The 17,654-nt window shown below is 50.1% G+C and overlaps 8 protein-coding genes across 8 annotated transcripts in view; 4 read left to right on the top strand and 4 right to left on the bottom strand.

Moving 5' to 3' along the window:
- The window catches only part of ASPGLDRAFT_25187 (uncharacterized protein), a gene marked incomplete at both ends in the record, with an annotated part of 923 nt that extends 333 nt beyond the window's left edge, over positions 1-590 (bottom strand). Inside the window, 2 exons of the mRNA XM_022543455.1 lie at positions 35-466; positions 521-590. Coding sequence (XP_022401182.1) covers positions 35-466; positions 521-590 — 502 coding nt within the window. The remainder of the gene's footprint in view (positions 1-34; positions 467-520) is intronic.
- A 2,395-nt stretch (positions 591-2,985) lies between these two features.
- On the bottom strand, positions 2,986-4,685 carry ASPGLDRAFT_46379 (tRNA-dihydrouridine synthase family protein). The gene has a single exon (XM_022546437.1). The coding sequence runs from the start codon at positions 4,629-4,631 to the stop codon at positions 3,348-3,350; it is 1,284 nt and encodes a 427-aa protein (XP_022401183.1). The 5' UTR covers positions 4,632-4,685; the 3' UTR covers positions 2,986-3,347.
- A 96-nt stretch (positions 4,686-4,781) lies between these two features.
- On the bottom strand, positions 4,782-5,709 carry ASPGLDRAFT_46380 (uncharacterized protein). Its single transcript, XM_022546438.1, has 2 exons — positions 5,381-5,709; positions 4,782-5,322 (listed from the first exon to the last, which is right to left on the bottom strand). Exons 1-2 carry the CDS (start codon positions 5,667-5,669, stop codon positions 4,877-4,879), a joined length of 735 nt encoding a protein of 244 aa, XP_022401184.1. The 5' UTR covers positions 5,670-5,709; the 3' UTR covers positions 4,782-4,876.
- Positions 5,710-6,774: 1,065 nt separating this feature from the next.
- Positions 6,775-8,027, top strand: ASPGLDRAFT_125434 (NAD(P)-dependent alcohol dehydrogenase; the record flags this gene model as incomplete). The annotated part of the gene is made up of 3 exons (XM_022540557.1): positions 6,775-6,967; positions 7,024-7,805; positions 7,863-8,027. 3 exons carry the CDS (start codon positions 6,775-6,777, stop codon positions 8,025-8,027), a joined length of 1,140 nt encoding a protein of 379 aa, XP_022401185.1.
- A 1,322-nt stretch (positions 8,028-9,349) lies between these two features.
- ASPGLDRAFT_46383 (GMC family oxidoreductase) lies at positions 9,350-11,506 on the top strand. The gene has a single exon (XM_022546439.1). The coding sequence runs from the start codon at positions 9,415-9,417 to the stop codon at positions 11,332-11,334; it is 1,920 nt and encodes a 639-aa protein (XP_022401186.1). The 5' UTR covers positions 9,350-9,414; the 3' UTR covers positions 11,335-11,506.
- Positions 11,507-12,096: 590 nt separating this feature from the next.
- ASPGLDRAFT_73976 (uncharacterized protein) lies at positions 12,097-13,701 on the top strand. The gene has a single exon (XM_022549712.1). The coding sequence runs from the start codon at positions 12,166-12,168 to the stop codon at positions 13,546-13,548; it is 1,383 nt and encodes a 460-aa protein (XP_022401187.1). The 5' UTR covers positions 12,097-12,165; the 3' UTR covers positions 13,549-13,701.
- Positions 13,702-13,747: 46 nt separating this feature from the next.
- Positions 13,748-14,798, bottom strand: ASPGLDRAFT_148354 (uncharacterized protein; the record flags this gene model as incomplete). The annotated part of the gene is made up of 2 exons (XM_022541962.1): positions 13,748-14,009; positions 14,055-14,798. 2 exons carry the CDS (start codon positions 14,796-14,798, stop codon positions 13,947-13,949), a joined length of 807 nt encoding a protein of 268 aa, XP_022401188.1. The 3' UTR covers positions 13,748-13,946.
- Positions 14,799-15,379: 581 nt separating this feature from the next.
- ASPGLDRAFT_57501 (uncharacterized protein) lies at positions 15,380-17,265 on the top strand (the record flags this gene model as incomplete). The annotated part of the gene is made up of 2 exons (XM_022548261.1): positions 15,380-15,936; positions 15,985-17,265. 2 exons carry the CDS (start codon positions 15,380-15,382, stop codon positions 17,225-17,227), a joined length of 1,800 nt encoding a protein of 599 aa, XP_022401189.1. The 3' UTR covers positions 17,228-17,265.
- Positions 17,266-17,654: the final 389 nt, after the last annotated feature.

Here is a 17,654-nt window from a genome sequence, read left to right on the forward strand (position 1 = left end):
AGGTCCTTGGGGTCCTTCGGGGGAGGAGCATCACCACGCTTGTGCTGGTCGTGGTCGTCCTTGGGATCCTTCGGGGGAGGAGCATCACCACGCTTGTGGTGGTCGTCCTTCGGGGGATTCTTGGGGTCCTTCGGAGGAGGGGGGATGTCGCCACGCTTGTGGTGGTCATCCTTGGGCGGGTTCTTGAGGTCCTTCGGGGGAGGAGGGTTATCACCGCGCTTGTGGTGGTCATCCTTGGGCGGGTTCTTGGGGTCCTTCGGAGGAGGAGGGACATCGCCACGCTTGTGCTTGTCGTCCTTGGGAGGGTTCTTGGGGTCCTTCGGGGGAGGAGGGATGTCACCGCGCTTGTGGTGGTCGTGGTCGTCCTTGGGAGGAGGGGGGAACTGAGGGACATCGCCACGCTTGTCATGCGGCAAGGCAGCGTCGGCGGGACCCCGCTGCCCGTGGTGCTGAAGGTCGGCTGGGCCTTGAAAATGTCAGTAAAGATACGAATAACCAACTCTGCAGAGCATAAACGTACGAGGGGCCGGAGGAGCAGCGGACACAAGTCCGGCGACCATCAAAGTGGAAAGAACGGCAGACACCTTCATGTTGGCGAGTTGGGGATTGTTATTGTTGAAAAAGAGAGTTCGAAGTGACTTCGAGTTTGAGAGAGAATTCTTGTGAAGAGAGTGTAGGAGATTGGATTGGTGATGATGAGAAAGAAGAATCGAAGACTGACAGCCCTCTTTATAGTTTCCTGGCAGCCCATATCCCAGCCATCATGACTCCTTTTTGGTATCATTACACTCCTTCATGACAAGCCATTTGACGTAACGGTGCCTACGGCCGTCGTCAGCCATTCTCCTAGCGATACTAGGTGCAGCTGAGGTGGAGCACGTGCGAGCAAATTGCTTTAGTCCATTGGGCTGAATTGACGCGATTGTGACCTGTACTGAGAGCATCTAACATCCGAGAATCGTGGGACTACGAGACCGGTGGATCTGGATCTGGACGGATGATTCTTCGGCATTATTCGATTGGGACATCTACCAACTCCTATTCTTGGGACAGACGTCTGTTTAGTGCTCGCGCCGTGGCATCCACTATTGGACTTAGCCCATGACTAGGTCGACGTTCGGTCCATCTGAAAGGAGCTAAGCCCCGTCCTCAAGACGAGTCAATGCTTGCGGAGGATTGATCTTTTTCGACAAAGGCAGCATTCCACATCGTGCTTGATCATTACGATATCCCCCATGCTCATGCCGCGATTCCATACATGTACGAAACGTGTAGTACGCATTGCAAAACATTAAAGTCATCTGTTCAATGCTATGAGTCCTCGACTTTCCAATGTCTTTGGTATTTCCATTATGATCGGCCTCTTCCAGAACGCTAGACTAGTGCCATAGCTTAATGCTGGCTCAGTAGTTCTCACTCCACAGGCCCCACTGGCTGCGTCGCCCTACGCCCCGTCAAATGTCCGGATCCGCATGTTTAATTGGGCCTTAGTTTGGCCTAAATTTAACCGGCCGGAAACTGGACACGCGGCAACCGCCGATCTTCCCATCCCGAGCCAGTCTTTTTGCAATGCCGACGACAAATCAGAAATGACCGTTGACGGGATTTCAAACAGGCACGGGCAGTCACTGGCTATGAATCACGCTAGTTGGTTTCGTCACCGGAAACTTAGCAGGTTGGCACGCCGATCACTTGCTGACGAATCGGAAGATGGCTATGATTCTCTCTCCGAATCTCCGGGGTTGGAACTCTGGATATTGTTAAGTCCGTTGTGCCTATACATCTCGGGGGAAACTTCGAAAAGGGGAAGGAAAGGGGGGGATTCATTGCTACGGAGTACAAGTACTTTAGGCAAGTCACTACGATCGTCGCACACAGCTGCCCTCGCTGTTGCTATGATTCGATCCTCGAATTCCTTTCCTTGTACAGTACTTATGGGCGAGCATTTATTCGGAAATCTAGCGTAGTATCAGTTCTTCATTGAACGTTTGTTGCGATCTTATAGAAAATCCAGACCGCAACCGACTAGCTTATTCAAACTGACTAGCTTTCCGACTCATGTTCACATTTGTTATCCCCGAGACAGTGATGTCCAATTGATAGTTATCCCCGAGTGTAGCCAAAGCCAAAATGGGAAATAACTCGAGCATAATCACGTTCACACCCGGTTACTGTAGCCTATCACCAGCGGGATTGTGACGAGGTTCAGAAGGACGGGGAAAAAAGTCTCATAATTGTGGCCGGAATTCGATCGGAGGAATAAGGAGCGGGATCTTTGCATCCTTGGGTTGTTGGTTGGCACTCACTCGTAGCTTGGCATTGGCCGACTACAGCTTCTAACAGCAGTGATGAATTGACAATGGCTGAAATCATTCACGGCAACTAAACGAGCGCACTCGAAGCAACTTCGATTGAGTGTGAGATTATAAGCGCGGACGTTGTTGCGCGTCTTGTGGAATCTCTGCTGTTTGACACGGTAGCGAATCTTTTTTTGCGGTCTTGGATCTAGTAGATGTGTACATTCGCATGTTTCTCGCTATTGCCATCCTTCTCATCCCGAATCTTAGATTTTCCATTCCTCCTACCGCCGTCCGAGTCGTAGTTAGCCGATAAAAACCTCCATAGGTGTATGCAGTAGCAATATACTCGTATCAATGGCGTAGAAAGATCACCGAGTTGACATGCCGTCTGGAGTTCTCTCGACGGAACGCGTTCTGGGATACTCAGCGGTAGCAAAATACATAGCGCCTTGCAACCCATCGCAGCTGGACTCCCAGATACATTCTCTGGAATCGAAAGTAAAAAAAAGAAAGGTATCTCAATCTTACACGACTCTAATGACTCCGTCCGTTCAAAGTGAACATGTTCCATGTCAAATTAATACGTCGTAGCGGCTATGTAATGAGCGATGAATGTCTGCAAGCCTTCACCAAGATGGTATCAAGGAGCTGAACCTCTTATCAACCGTCGCGCATTATGGTTTTGCTTCGATACTAATACATGACGCTTGCATAGCTATTCGAGCATGTGCACTTCAGATATATATTTTGGCCGCAATGACGATGGATGTATGCAACGAGATACAAAGCCCACGAAAAGACAGCGCAAGGCAAATCAAATAGAATCGCTACGTGAGATATAGTTATATCTATCAGACTAATGTGAAGGGTATGTCGAAAAACAAGAACGAAACTAGACAGGTATTGGCCACTTTCCAAGTCGGGCAGTTGCATAAATCTATGTAAATGCATAATTCGATACGGTAACGGTCGAGGATATTCGCATATCAACATAACATTTATATTTACCACCATGGACAGAGAACAAGGCCAGAGGCCAAAAGAAAATTATGCCGCGACTTGTTGCCTTGAAGTCGGCACAGAAGCAAGATTGTCTTCTTCGGGCGTCTTGTTTAAAGTAGGAATCGGAATAGCATTGGTGCGGATCGGACCAGGGCCGCCGCCGGCAGCTTGTGCAGATTCATTGTTGTCCAGAGCATTCTGGATTGGCTTGCTCCGTGCGATGTCTTCGTCTTTGAAGATGGATTTGTGCGCCAGGTTCATAAACTCATCGACTCGAATTGCAGCAGGGATGAGGTCATCAAATTTGAGCGAATGGCACCAATCATAGTATGACTTGGACGATCTTGAGTGCTCAAACTCTTTGTTTCTGCCCGGGACGAGGATGTTCAAGAGATATTTGGCATTGCCGTATCGGTTCTCCGTTTCCAAGCAGGCTTGCAGATAAGCATGAGCAACATCTCTCCAAGGAAGCAAGCCGCCTTCCGCCTCTGAGCGGAAGCACGAGGGGTTGGCCTCGGCCGATGTGGCAATCATCGCTCCGTCTACATTGTATTCTTTCATCAATGCGAGGCCCCCGTCACGCGAGGTAACATCTCCATTCATAAGGCATGCAACGCCGGCCTCATGGCAAATATCAGCAATCATCCGCAATTGATCACGGATTGCTCGTTCACGGGGCCGCATTGGAGTTGTACGGCAATGGACTGTCAGCCCTGTAATTCCTGTCCTGACTAGTCGCGAAACTAGCTCCTTGGTTTCTTCGGGTGATCCTAGAATGCGGATTTTGACTGAAATCCCAATTTGAAACGGATGACCAACTTCCCTAACCAGCGCCTCAAGAATAGAGACTAATCTATCAGGTGTCCGCAACAGAGCTGCACCCATGCCGCCACATGTGCTAAATGGTTTTGGACATCCTGAGTTGACATCAATACCTGCCACATCCCCCGCTATAGACTTGGCTGCTTTCACAGCAAGCTCAGGGGAAGCAGTACCAATCTGAAAAATCAATTTGCCTTTTTCACGGGCCGGGTCGATGCGATAGATGATGGATTCCTTAGTAGATTTGGTGGTGCGTCCACCATTCGAAGGAAAACGGGTAAACTCAATGTTTCCGTTGCGAGGATTCACACGGCGTAACGCACCGATGAGCGCCTGGTCGATCGTCTCCGGGCCCCATACGAGATCCGCGCCGTATTTGAGAGCGAGAAGACGAGATGGCAATTCTCCAGAACGAACCATCGGGGCCAGAACGATTTTGCCACGGTAGTCTACCCCGTTGGCGGGGATAGGGACTCGAGCGGGAGAAGTCATGGCAGTCATAGTCATTGCGGAACGAAGGAATTTGAACATATCATTCTCTGATTTGCCGGAAGAGGCGAGAGAGGAAACGACTGTGATCGTCGACTTTTTTCTGGCTGCTTCGGAGGTGCGGCCTATTTTTGTGGCGGTGGTGTGTGTGTGTGTGGCTGTGCTGTGTGGCTGCACGTCCGATATTATTATTATCTATAAAGCCCAAATATATGACTGGTTGTGTATTGGATTATCGCTGGGGTGGATGCATATATACACGTCTAAGCATGGTTGGACATGTTAAAAACACCGGAGCGACTGATGTTCGCTCCATGCCCAAGAATCCGGGCAATCTCCTCTTTGTCGAGCCCCGGGCCATCGACAGACTCTACGAACAAGATAGCTTCCCCAGGAGTTTCCACAGGACCACCACCCGATACCGTTTGTCCACGATGCTCAAGTTCACCCCGCAGTCTTTTGACCGCTGCAGCAAACTGCCCCAATGACCCTCCCTCCGGAGTTCGCAGCCATAGAATTGTTGTCAATTGATTGGCAGACTGTGGACCAGTCAAAGTCACGTCCAGAAAAGACGACGATGGTGGAAGGTGTTTGATCTCAAGGAAGCCTTTGCGCTCTGTGTCACACATCGAAAGAAGGACATCGACCATTTTCGAGTACGGCTCCGATTTGGCCATGAATGCCTCGTGGTCGAGGAGGTCGTTCCAATCTGAAAAGTACGTTAGAGCGTTTGATCGTTCCATGACAGAGGCACTTTCCCTTCATACCGATCAACCAGACTAATAATTCCTCTTCAATCATTGACCGACCTTCCTGCAGTAGCCGAAACCCAGGCTGACTGGTCAAAGTCTTGATGCCGGTGATGTATTTGTCATGATTCTCTGGGGTTGAAAGATCAGTTCCCGGCTTCAGGTACAGGACCGTAACTTCACAGCTTTTCGTCATCGCAGCGAACCGGCAAAGAGTAAGATATGCGTAGTCTGGCACGGTGTTGTGTATATTTCCTGTTGGAACTTGGGCGGATATGTCGCTTGGATTCTCCGAAATTCTCCGCATTTTTCTCTATGCCCACTTTCTGATAAGGGACTGGTGTACAGCTGATGCTCCGGCTTTCGCTCCATGGCACCCGCGCTCCAATAGCCATATCGCAGGTAGACAGTAGTTCGAAACAACGCTAAATAAGCCATGGTTTGTAGGAATAGCAATTATCAAGCACTGATGGTGCCGAGTACTTTACATCCGCATAACCATTTCAGCGCCCGGCAAATGTCCACGAAGGTCCCTGTGGCTTATGATATAAATTCTGTTCTCTCTCGCGTCCAGATCTGCTTGCTCCATTTACTTGACAAGCCGATGAATTTGTCCGTTCATTTCTAGCAAGAGCTTTCTTGATCAGGGAAATGTTTATTTACCTCCGCCATGAATGTGCTGCTTCTCCACCTAACCCTTTACTCTCTTTAATAAGAAATATTTTGCAGAATGAGGATATATCCAGCTGCGCGAAGAGCTAAATGTCTATGAGTGCTGTATTCCATCATCACAGTCAGTGTTCAGCGCTCGGAGATTACTACGGACAGGCTTGCTAACCCGTTTCAGGGGCACAGAAAGTGGGGATGCCGTTTTACATGCATTTATGCAGCGTCAATGCTGTGCGTACAGTCAAGTTTGAAGCATGGTCAAAGTACATCAGGCCGACTTTTGCTGCCGAACAGTATGCTATTACCTCGGATGGCCTCTGCATGCGGCGAGAAACACTGTCGACAAAACATGACGAAGATCCCGAACCATACGCTGCAGTCCGTGGACTTGACTATCGGAGTATTTAGTATGTGTTTTGCTCGAGTCCAGTAACCGACAGAACTCCCGAAAAGCAGATAAGCTTCCTTCTGCGAACCAATCACCGTTCCAACCATTCAATCGGATGACCGGATCTGCTCGTAATGGTGTTTAAACTTCCCCGCAGAACCAGATCACGGGCACTGATGGACTTCTGTTTCCTTTTTGTGTTTGCCATTCCCCACGGCGGCAGCGGGGTAACAGCCAGGGAGAGGGCGGGGGTTTATATAGGAGTTGAGCGTTGAGAGGATATAAAATCCAGTACTTGAACCACGGAATTCGTTTCTATCATTCATTCATATACTTACTCGTTTATTCATTCATCATGACTCGTTCCACCGAAGCTTTGGTTGTCCACTCTCTCGGGGCGGACCCCGAATTCACCCCCGTCACGCTGGACAATTTGCAGCCAGGAGAGGCCCTTGTGGAGGTTCATGCCACGGGTATCTGCCATACGGACATTGCCTGTATGGAAGGGAAGCTTCCAGCACAGTTTCCTAATGTGCTTGGCCACGAAGGTAGGCGCCAACCCCCCATACTCTTTTGGGAAACAATAGCTAAGTAAAATGTGCAGGCGGCGGTGTGGTTCTCGAAGTCGGTTCGGCAGTGAAAGATGTCAAGAAGGGAGACAAGGTCCTCCTCAGTTACAACTTCTGCGGCGACTGCCCACACTGCACAGAGGGTCATCCGGCATACTGTGAGAGTATGATCCCGTTGAACTTTGGTGGTAAACGACTGGACGGAACGCAGACGGTTTCTCTGGCCAAGGACCCCTCGACTCCGCTGTTCGCGAACTTCTTCGGTCAAAGTACATTTTCCCGCGTCGCCCTCGTTAGTGGATCGTCTCTCGTCCGCGTTCCCGACTCGACATCGTTGGAGCTCTTTGCGCCCCTCGGATGCGGCCTGCAAACTGGAGCCGGCTCCATCTTCAAATCCCTCAACGTCAAACCCGCAAGCAAGGTGGCCATCTTTGGCGCCGGGTGCGTCGGGCTGAGTGCAATCATGGCAGCCAAGATCCGCGGCGCTGCTATGATCATTGCAGTGGACATCCAACCGGACCGTCTGGAAATGGCTCGTGAACTTGGCGCAACACACCTCCTCAACGGAAAGGACGAGGATCTCCTGCAGCAGATCCAGGAACTGTGTAAGCCGGGCAAGGGCGTGGATTATGCGTTGGACTGCTCGGGTGTGCTCAGTGTGATTGAGACGATGATCCAATCGCTGGGGATGCGAGGACGAGCAACAAGTGCGGGTGCTCCTGCGCCAGGGCAACGAGTCGCGGTGGATGTGTTTTCGCATCTTGTCACAGGACGAGAGTACGTCGGTTGCCATCAGGGAGGAAGTGTTGCGGCTGAGGTATGAAATTTCTTGTGCATATATGTTTCCGGTACAATTGACTGACGAGAAATCCAGATGGTCCCGTTTCTGATCGAGCAACACAACCAGGGGAAATACCCGCTTGAGAGGTTGATTCGGTATTACAACGTGAAGGACGCACAACAGGCATTTGAAGACATGAAGGCTGGAAAGGTCCTGAAGCCTGTACTCGTTTGGACCGAATCTGGTCTACAGAACTAGGATACTAAGAGCGTAATGCATATTCATACTCATTTTTTTGTAATTCTTGAAGAATTTATGATCATTTTTAATGATATCGAAAGACAATGAGATCCCTCTTATATTGTATTGTAGGATGTCACATAGTCTCTCTTACATATCCAAGAGATCTCAAAAGAGACTCTATCGTATAGGATTAACCGAGTCAAAGTCAACTACGTATAAAACGAATTGCTGGTATCAGGAGGTATTGAATGCGGTTATGCAACTAGCAAGTGAAGGTCCCGAAAGTATCACCGTTCTGATACTAGAGTAGTCATCGTGTCGTAGCTTTTCATTCTATGAGACTCAATAGAATGAAGCCAAAGAGTTGGAATAAGAGCAAAACTTGCGATCGCATCTCCAAAAATGCTTTTGGTTTGCAATTGAGTTATATTGAGCAGATCTGTTGTCGATTCCTACGCTATGGAGGAAAAACGGACCATGTGTCAAGTAGTCCGTCATCTGCTGTATTGGAACTGAACATCTCGGAATAATACGCGTTACCATTTCGCCCTTGAAGTCCAATCAGAACTTTTTCTACCTGGACAGTGTTACTGGTAGACCTCAACATGTTGTCAGGGAGAAGCGTCCGCATCCGGATCAGCGAGACGACCTCAAAGGATGATGTCGAGACTGTGATTGTCGGCGATGGACTCCGGCATCGCCCTTGGATCAAGCTAGTGCGCACTAATGCTTACAGAATAATATAGTCCATGGTTTGGGTATCCGTCCATTACCGGTGCAAATACGGCAGACATGACGACGAAATTTTAAATAGAGGGAGATCATTCAAAATTTCAAGAAAAAGAGTATTTTGACGGTGTTGTCATTGCTTCTACAGAGAAAATATCTCAGCAGAGAGACCAGATTTACTGACGAAGGTGGCTGGCTGACTATGACGGCCAATGTAACAATTGACCGCAGAAACGGAAACATGTTATGCTAGATGATGAGGAGATTACAGAGCTCAGTTCTGCTGTAACCATAGATCTAGACTAACCCAAGCTGATGCAAAAGTACCATTGTTTAAATGCCTCGGTATGTAAGTTGGTATGCTTTCACTTTCAGCCAGCCCCGATTTCATTATCCCGGCTGGACATAGTCTTCGACGTAATAGATACCATCTAGCCAACGAGCAGAATATCCTCAGTCCGGTTTCAGACATCAACTCGCCGACGAGAGAGTGTGGTACAGTACGTTCCAATTGCTTTGCGATCAGAATGCAACATAGCAATATGATAATTTGTACTAAGTGGCCAACAGCTACCGTTTAAAACGTGTATAAGGTCTTGCTTTCGGATAAGACAAAAGATCAACAGTTGCACTGGTTATTCTGAGCTTCTCGAGATTGTGTTCTATGTTCGACATGAAATATTCATGCCTGGGCGCCATCGCCCTGCTTGCCTCCACGGCGCTCTCCCAACATGCCCAGGTCCCGTTTGACGCCGAGAAGACCAAGCAATCCCCCCATCAGCAAAAGTCCATAACCCCTGGAGTCATCAGAGATCCCTTTTTGGTGGCCAACACGACATATGACTATGTGATTGCCGGAGGTGGCCTCACCGGTCTGACCGTCGCCGCTAAACTGCTAGAGAACCCAAGCACGAACTTCACCGTCTTGGTCATCGAAAACGGCTTCTACGGATCCGAGTATGGCCCAATCATCGATGATCTCAACACCTACGGTCAGATCTTCGGTAGCAGCGTGGACCATGCCTATGAGACGAGTCCGCAAAAGGTCAACAACCGCGTCGAAATCGTCCGATCTGGCAACGGCCTGGGAGGATCAACTCTGATCAACGGAGGAACATGGACCCGCCCACACAGGGTCCAAGTTGACTCGTGGAGTAAGGTCTTTGGAAACTCAGGGTGGACATATGCAGAGCTCGATCGCTATATGAAAGACATTGAGAAGCCCCGAGACCCTACCAAAGACACCCACGGCGCTTGGCATACTTATGACCCCAAATGTCATAACGCAGAAAATGGGACCGGTCGAGTGTCGGTCGGCGCTCGTGACCGAGGATACAATTGGTCCCAGGTCATCCCGGCTCTCATGCGCACTGTCAATCACACCTATCCCGATGCACCGACCCAGCGAGATCTTTGTTGCGGGGATCCCCGAGGCGTCTCGATGTTTATGAATACTCTGACCTCGAAACAGGTACGAACAGATGCGGCCAGATCGTGGCTGGGTCCGGTTCTGAAAAACGACACGACGAGGAATCGCATCACTGTCTTAACTGGTCAAATTGCCGGGAAGGTGAACCTCGAAAAGAACCAACAGAAGGACACGAAGGGCTTGTACAAAGCCACGGGTGTGGAATATGGTGTTCATAACAAGGAGGACTGGCGGTGGAACGTGACGGCCAAACAGGAAGTGCTTCTTGCTGCCGGTTCAACTATCTCTCCCTTGATCCTCCAGTATTCCGGAATCGGGCCCAAGCAAGTGCTCCAACAGGCCAATGTAACACAGAAACTCGATCTCCCCGTGGGGTTGAATCTCCAAGACCAAACTACCACCAACGTTCGATCCGAAGTGACTGCCCAGGGAAACGGTCAGGGGCAAGCGGCCTTCTTCGCTACATTTGCTGAGATCTTCGGCCCCGATGCAAAGGAATACGAGGGTCTCTTGAACGACGACGATAACCTGAATAAATGGGCGGATGAAACCGTTGCTGGTGGCGGTTTCCACAACGGAACAGCACTCCTCGAGCAGTATCGGAACTACAAGAAGTGGCTTCTCCAGGACAATGTCACCTACGCCGAACTCTTCTTAGATACTGACAACCGCATCAACTTTGACCTCTGGGATCTTATCCCCTTCACTCGTGGATATGTGAAGATTCTCGACAAAGACCCGTACCTCCGCAGCTTTGAATATAACCCCCGATACTTCGAGAATGAGTTGGATGTTGCTGGCCAGGCCGCGGCTTCGAGGCTAGCACGGACGTTGTCTCGAACCCACGAGATGGCCAAGTACACTGGGAATGAGCTTATCCCAGGTCATCTCCTGCCGCTGGATGCTACACTGAGCGAATGGAAGCATTATGTCAAACAGAACTACCGTGCCAACTACCACGGCGTTGGTACTTGTTCGATGATGTCGAGGGAACAAGGTGGGGTGGTCAATCACAAGGCCCAAGTGTACGATGTCGATGGACTCCGTGTTGTCGACGGCTCGATCCCGCCCACGCAAGTTTCTTCGCATGTTATGACGGTGTTCTACGGCATGGCCGTCAAGATTGCAAACGCAATTCTCGATGACTACAAACACAAACCCTAGAACAAGAGCGGAGATCTAATTCTATGGCAGGACATTGGTGCCGTCCTTTGCTGTATCTATCATGAATCCCTCTATGTAGTTGTAGGCCATTGTGTGTGCGAGGCTGGAGGTTAGCGCAGTTGTATGCGAATCTTGCGAATACGACGTTGAGTCGCTCTAAATGAAATCAGATCTTCAAAAACAATGTGTAGTCCGTATTGATATGTGTAGATACAAGATACTATGCTCACCGTCCGCGCCGGTATAGAACAGATCGGGAATAAAGGAGCATTCTGCAGAGGACATTATTCCACGGGGTACTTGCCATGCAGCCCCTGACCCGCCACTGCGTTAATCCCTCTGTCGAGGCTAATTAATTCGTGATTCGCCATGCGGCCCGATGAAAAATCTTCCGCCCGCTACCGGAGAATGTCGCGCTGCATTATAGAGTAAGGAAGTCTCGGTTTTCGTTTCAAGCACTCCTTTCCATCTGCACAATTGAGAAAAAGAGTACAGGCGTAATGACAGTCCTGCCGAATTAGGCAAAGACTTCTAGAACGTTGAACCGCGGACCTTCTCCGCGGCCGGGAGGCGACCGATTCTGTTAAGATTCTTACAGCGGAGCCGCTAATGCTACCCACATGGCTCCCCCGGTGCAGTGATTTGTCGGGGGTTTCGGGATCAACGCTTTAGGGCTAAGGGCTTGGGCCGGACTTCGGCCTCAAAAGGGTTTTTTTCCCCGCAAGCCCCCGTTTAAAAGTTGCTTTTTGCTCCCCCCGCCCCCGCGAGGTGGTTCCATTGGGGTTGTTTTTATTTTATTATTCTGTTTGTTTTCTTTGTTCTGTGTGGACTATGATGCGCGTGCTTCCCGACGATGTTTTGCTGTTGATTGGGGACTTCCTTGAGGATCACCGGGATCGCTACAACCTGGTGTTTGTCTGCCGCCGCTTCCACGACCTGTTCTTGCGGCTAGCTTATCGGGCGGCGTCGTTGAAATCTTGTCAGCATCTTCGATCTTTTCTCGGTTCCATCCTACGACGACCTGAGCTGGCTTGGGCCGTGCGAGTTCTGCATTTCGACCACTGGCAGGACAAGCAATCTACAGGCCATGTGAATATCGCCAACGAGGAACGCCCGCTATTGACTGACTGGACCCGGGACATCAGTCAATCGGACGAGGAGCACGCACAGTGGGAGCAAGATCTCCAGTACGGTGTGTCAGATGCATGGATCGCGCTGCTGCTGCCGCTTGTCAGCAATCTCCGCCAGCTTCGTCTGATTTATCCCAGGCACAACACCTATCTCGACCGGACTCTGTACCGCGCCGTCAACGGAGAATGTCCAGCCTTCCGATCGCTACAAGAAGTGTCGTTGAGCCATCTGGAAGACGATGCTGATGACACCAAAGGCAACTACCTGCCGTCGCAGATTCTGCCCTTTTTCCAACTGCCGCTAATGCACACCCTCTCCGCCGACATGGTGTTGGAATCCGATTCCGCTCAGGAAGCCCGGGGGTCACCCCCGAGCAACCCGCTAACTGACTCGCCCTCATCCATCTCGGAGATTACACTCAACGCCAGCAACGGCTCGAAGGGCATGCAGAGCCTAATCGCTTCCTGTTCGTCGCTCAAGTCATTCAAATACCAACACTCAGATTCGCACCTCCACGCCGAGGGGTATCAACCTTCCGCCTTCTACCACTCCCTGGCCGGCAAAAGGAACACGCTGGAGACGCTCTGGCTCGACAACTGCGGCCAACACCTGCCCTTCACTATCGCGGGTGCCAACGAGACCCACGACGAATGGTTCGGTTCTCTGACCGAGTTTACCGCGTTGAAAGACATGCGAATTCGCCTCCCGAACCTCCTCGATGTCCGCTACCAGCTCGATCCCTCCACCCCGCTCCCAGATATCCTCCCACACTCCCTCGAGTCGCTCTATATCGAAGGTTGCAAGGAGAATACACTTTCGATGCTGTTGAACCAGGTGCGGATGGTGCTTGGCCGGCGCACTTCGCGCTTCCCGGCACTCCGGCGAGTGGATATCGAGGGTTTCTTCCACGACGAGGAAGAAGACTCGGGGTATGATGGGGCTAGCAGCACGACTGAGAAAGTCATCAAGCCGCGAGTCTATGAAATGGTGAAACCAGTGCGAGTTGGCTGTGCCGAGGCTGGAATCGACCTGTTTCTTCGAGATAGAGTGTGCCTGGAGACCATGAAGGGATCTCCTGTTTAACGGCTTCATGACCCAACTGATAGAGTTATTTGCTTTCTCTCGTTTATAGAATACCCTTGACGTTAGATTTCTTCACGGCGCAATTTTCGTTTTCATTTGCATACAACGTTATAGAGCGTCATACATCGAATTACATACCAATTTCTACATCTCATCATCATCACTCCTAGTCCTGGCATCGGAGATGTTACGATCGGAACGACTGCGCTAACGGCGATATTTTCATAACCTTGGCGTCAACTGAGCTATGACGCTGGGCTGTCTAACGTCTGTTCTGTTTCCAGTCCCGATACTCTTCTGCATCTACGGAAGGAAGATTCGGCAATGGAGCCGATTCAGTCCTGCACGAGCTGTATATATGTGCATTTGATGTATGCCGTATATGTACAACACTACGTCTATAATTTCGCAGTGTCGAGATTCCATTCCGTAGTACACAGCAGGAACGTATCGCGAAGAGCCTAGTTAATTAGCATAGAAACACGCCTCCAACGCGGCAAACTCACCGATAATCGATGCTTCTCATTGATGGCCTGATAATCCTCACTAGAAAGCATGTCACAAAAATGTCGAATAGACGGATAATGCACGATAGAGATCTCATTCCACCACTCCTGCTCCGGCCGACTGCAATCACCCCGGGAGTCAAGACCACCCTTCGAAGGCCTAACCACATTACCAACCAGCTTGGCATTTCCTCCCCGCTTTCCAGCAACAGGAATAAACGCCTGGCCATATTGGTAATAACTCTTCTTCCCATCTGGATGATGAAAATGCAACAAATTCAGCATGGTCACCGGCCGATCACCATACTCCCGCGTCAACTTCTCCATAAACGCGAGCAACTCTGGCGACACCTCGAGATTTTGCGACGTCGATCGCGCTTGAGACTGCGCCTTTCCCAGTGATCCGGTCAATGGGATCGAGGACGTCTCGCGCTTCAGTTTCTCATCGCGCTCGGCATATGTTGTCAGGAGCTTGGACGGGATACCGACCAGAATTTTGTATTCGTCGCGGACGGCAGATTGGAGGTCGGTCGGCAGGACGGGCTTATCACCCGGGATCCGGAGGACGGTTAACAGATCCCATGGATGCGAGGTGAGAGCGTTTTGATCGATAAGCGACGGGTGGATCACGATGTGTTGAGGGCGCGAGGAAACGACGATTTCAACTCGGTGCTCACGTAGACGCTGGAGGAAGGATCGGTGAGGTATATTGAGGGAAAAGAGGTGTAGCGTCAAGGCCGGCATGTTGTGCTAGAGATGTTGGTGGTTTCAATTGCGCCCTGCCAGGAGTCGGAGTAGAACTAACTGGACATTGCCGAGGTTATATATCGAGCTATGTGATATCATATATACAGTGCGAAAAATACAATGCATGTTTACCCCATTGGCAGATGTTACTCTCAATACTCAGAGAGGCAATCCTATATTCGATTCCATAAATCCAGTGCTCCTTCAAAATGTACAGTCAATTATGTATGTACATGCATCAAGAATGTCACATGACCTCCGAGCAAGCCACCTTCCTAGTCGGGCATCCGTAAACATCTCTCTATCCGCATCTCGGCCCTATTCCTGGACCCTGTACAAAGGACGATGCAGATTTTTATTTGGATGCCAATATATGGACAAATAATGGCGAATCGATCTCTACAATCCAATGCAAATCGTGATTCAAGTCGCGCGCGCTAAATCAAGCACGTCAATTGGCCGCCGGACGTTCTGTTTATAGCATCCCCACGATGAACCCGGGCTTAATAGGAATATTTAGTTTTAGGTATTCCAATGGGATTCTAGCTGATAGTTCCAATCCGTTTTCAAATTTGCCAATGTCAGTCAATCGGACAATTTCGAAAGATTCCACCATCACCATCAGCCCGGACAGCCTACCCCCGAAGCAGGGTGGCGTCAACGGTGCTCGTCGGCTGATTGCATGGGCTGCATTTGTTACGATAGTTCCCCTTCTCCTCGTGGTCGGGGTTATTGTCTATATTCTGATCCACTATCATGTCCCCCGCAAGGCAGATGCAAAGCCAACTCTGCGACTTCCCAGTGACCAGGATGATCCCAGCGTCTTTCTGGTCGATATCGATTCCGCCCGATTTGTTACCATTTCCAGCGTTGCGAGTACTGTGGTGGCATTGTTGCCAGGCTTCATTATGATACTGTGCTCGTTTCGCCTGGCCAAGAAGTTGTCAGACACGATGCAGGAAGATCGAATCGCTCAATTACCTACGCCGTACCAATTCGGGCTTTTAATTGAAGTCATGAACTCCCAACTCGTCTCGCTGTGGGATCTTATATGCTACAGCCGTTGGAAAAAGATTGCCTTGAGTCCTGTGTTGCGGATGGCAGTTGGCTCGCTGGTTGTGTCCTTGCTTCTAAGGTAGAATTCACGCTCATTGCAAAGGGAAAAATAAAGCTAACAGAACAGTTATGCAATCTGGGTGGCTGACACTTGGCTTCATATTGTCACCGAAGCGACTGTCATATCCCAAGTGACACCCATGGACACTCCAAACCACTCGCTGGGCTTCGATTTTTTTTCTGAGTGTGCGGGTGTCCATGACGACACCAAGCAATTGCCCGACATTTGCGTGCGTCTTATTTACGCTGTGGTTGATAGATCAGCGCAGCCATATTTGGTCGTCAACAACTTGTCCGACACTTACCAAGTCAGGCAAGAGGCTTTGAATGACAAAGCCTTTTCGTATCTTGCCCCTGCCTCGTCCCCGGCAAACATCGACTATCAGGCCCATACTCTTGCCGCCAGCAGTCATTGCGAGCCCTATACTCAGCAGTGTAATGTCCACACTTTGAATGAGACCACGAGCATATTCAATTGCTCGGACAACTTCCACGGAACCATGACCGAAGGAGACGCCTTAAAAGGAACAGCCTGCAGCTCGGAAGGGTGCATGAAGCTGTTTACAGATGCGGATCTCAATCACACAGCCAACATGAACACAGCCACACCGTTCTATGCCGGAGTGATAGGGAATTTTCACCCGACCCAGGTTACTCTGGATAGCACTCTCACCAACGACTCGCAGGTCATTGTCAATAAAAACCAGTGGGTGTTCATGTTGCGCTGCGCCGTGCGCGTCCAGGATTTGACCTACTCGTTTGTCAATGGCTCGATGACAGCAGCCGAGCTGTCGCCCGCCAACGACGATGTCCGCGCCATGTCGAGCCGATTTCCGCGTCTCGACACCGTTCTGATAGAGCTAGGAAATATGCTGCAGGTAGCCACAGCAGTGAGCAATACATCGCAGGAGATTGCGGATTACTACTCGACTTCGCTAGAGGCCTTGACGATCGCCTCGACTGCGAACTTTTTCAAGCCATCGCGCTGTCTGAAAGAGCAACTTCGGGAGACCGTGCTGGTTACGCGGGTTCCCAAAATCCCGTTATTTCTACTCGGATCATTATGCCTGTTATTTGTCGCACTTAGCATGGCACTGACAGGCACAGTAATGCTCGAACGCCCGACGCGATACCGTGATATCCAAGCGCGATTGAGTGTCTTTGGACTTGCCGCCAGTCGGTTCGAAGCTGGCGCTGGTCGACGGGTGTCTGACATGGAAGATTTATTTGGAGAAAAGCGAGTTGGCAGCAGCCGTGTGGGTATCACGATGACTCCGGATGGAGGATGGGATTACTTTTCAGAGGTATAGCTATAGATTCGAAACAATGCATTACGATTAATCATTCCAATGCCACACTGAACCCGGTTAAATGCATGTAGAAGACGACCCGAGCGCATTACATTCAGAGAATTGCTCTCATGACCTGTTTCATCGTCGCCATAGCCATCTTCGAAGCAAAGCAAAGAAGAAACCATAGCGAATGGTTAGAATATCGAATGATAATGGATAGTTTACTCCGGAATATCAACCTCTCTTACCGCCACTTTGCTTTCTAGAGCACAGGAGTACAGCCCTGCCATCCCATGATCTCTAACCGCCGGGGTAGGTATCCGAAGGAATGGTGCCATGCTAATGTTAGAACTTTTTCCTCTGCTTCCTTCGAAAAGTGATTATTTATTCGGTTTTTCCGTTTGGCAGAGATGCAGTTCTGGAAAGTCTTCATTTCGTCTCGGTT

This window comes from Aspergillus glaucus, assembly GCF_001890805.1.
Source record: "Aspergillus glaucus CBS 516.65 unplaced genomic scaffold ASPGLscaffold_9, whole genome shotgun sequence".
Classification (NCBI taxonomy): domain Eukaryota; kingdom Fungi; phylum Ascomycota; class Eurotiomycetes; order Eurotiales; family Aspergillaceae; genus Aspergillus; species Aspergillus glaucus.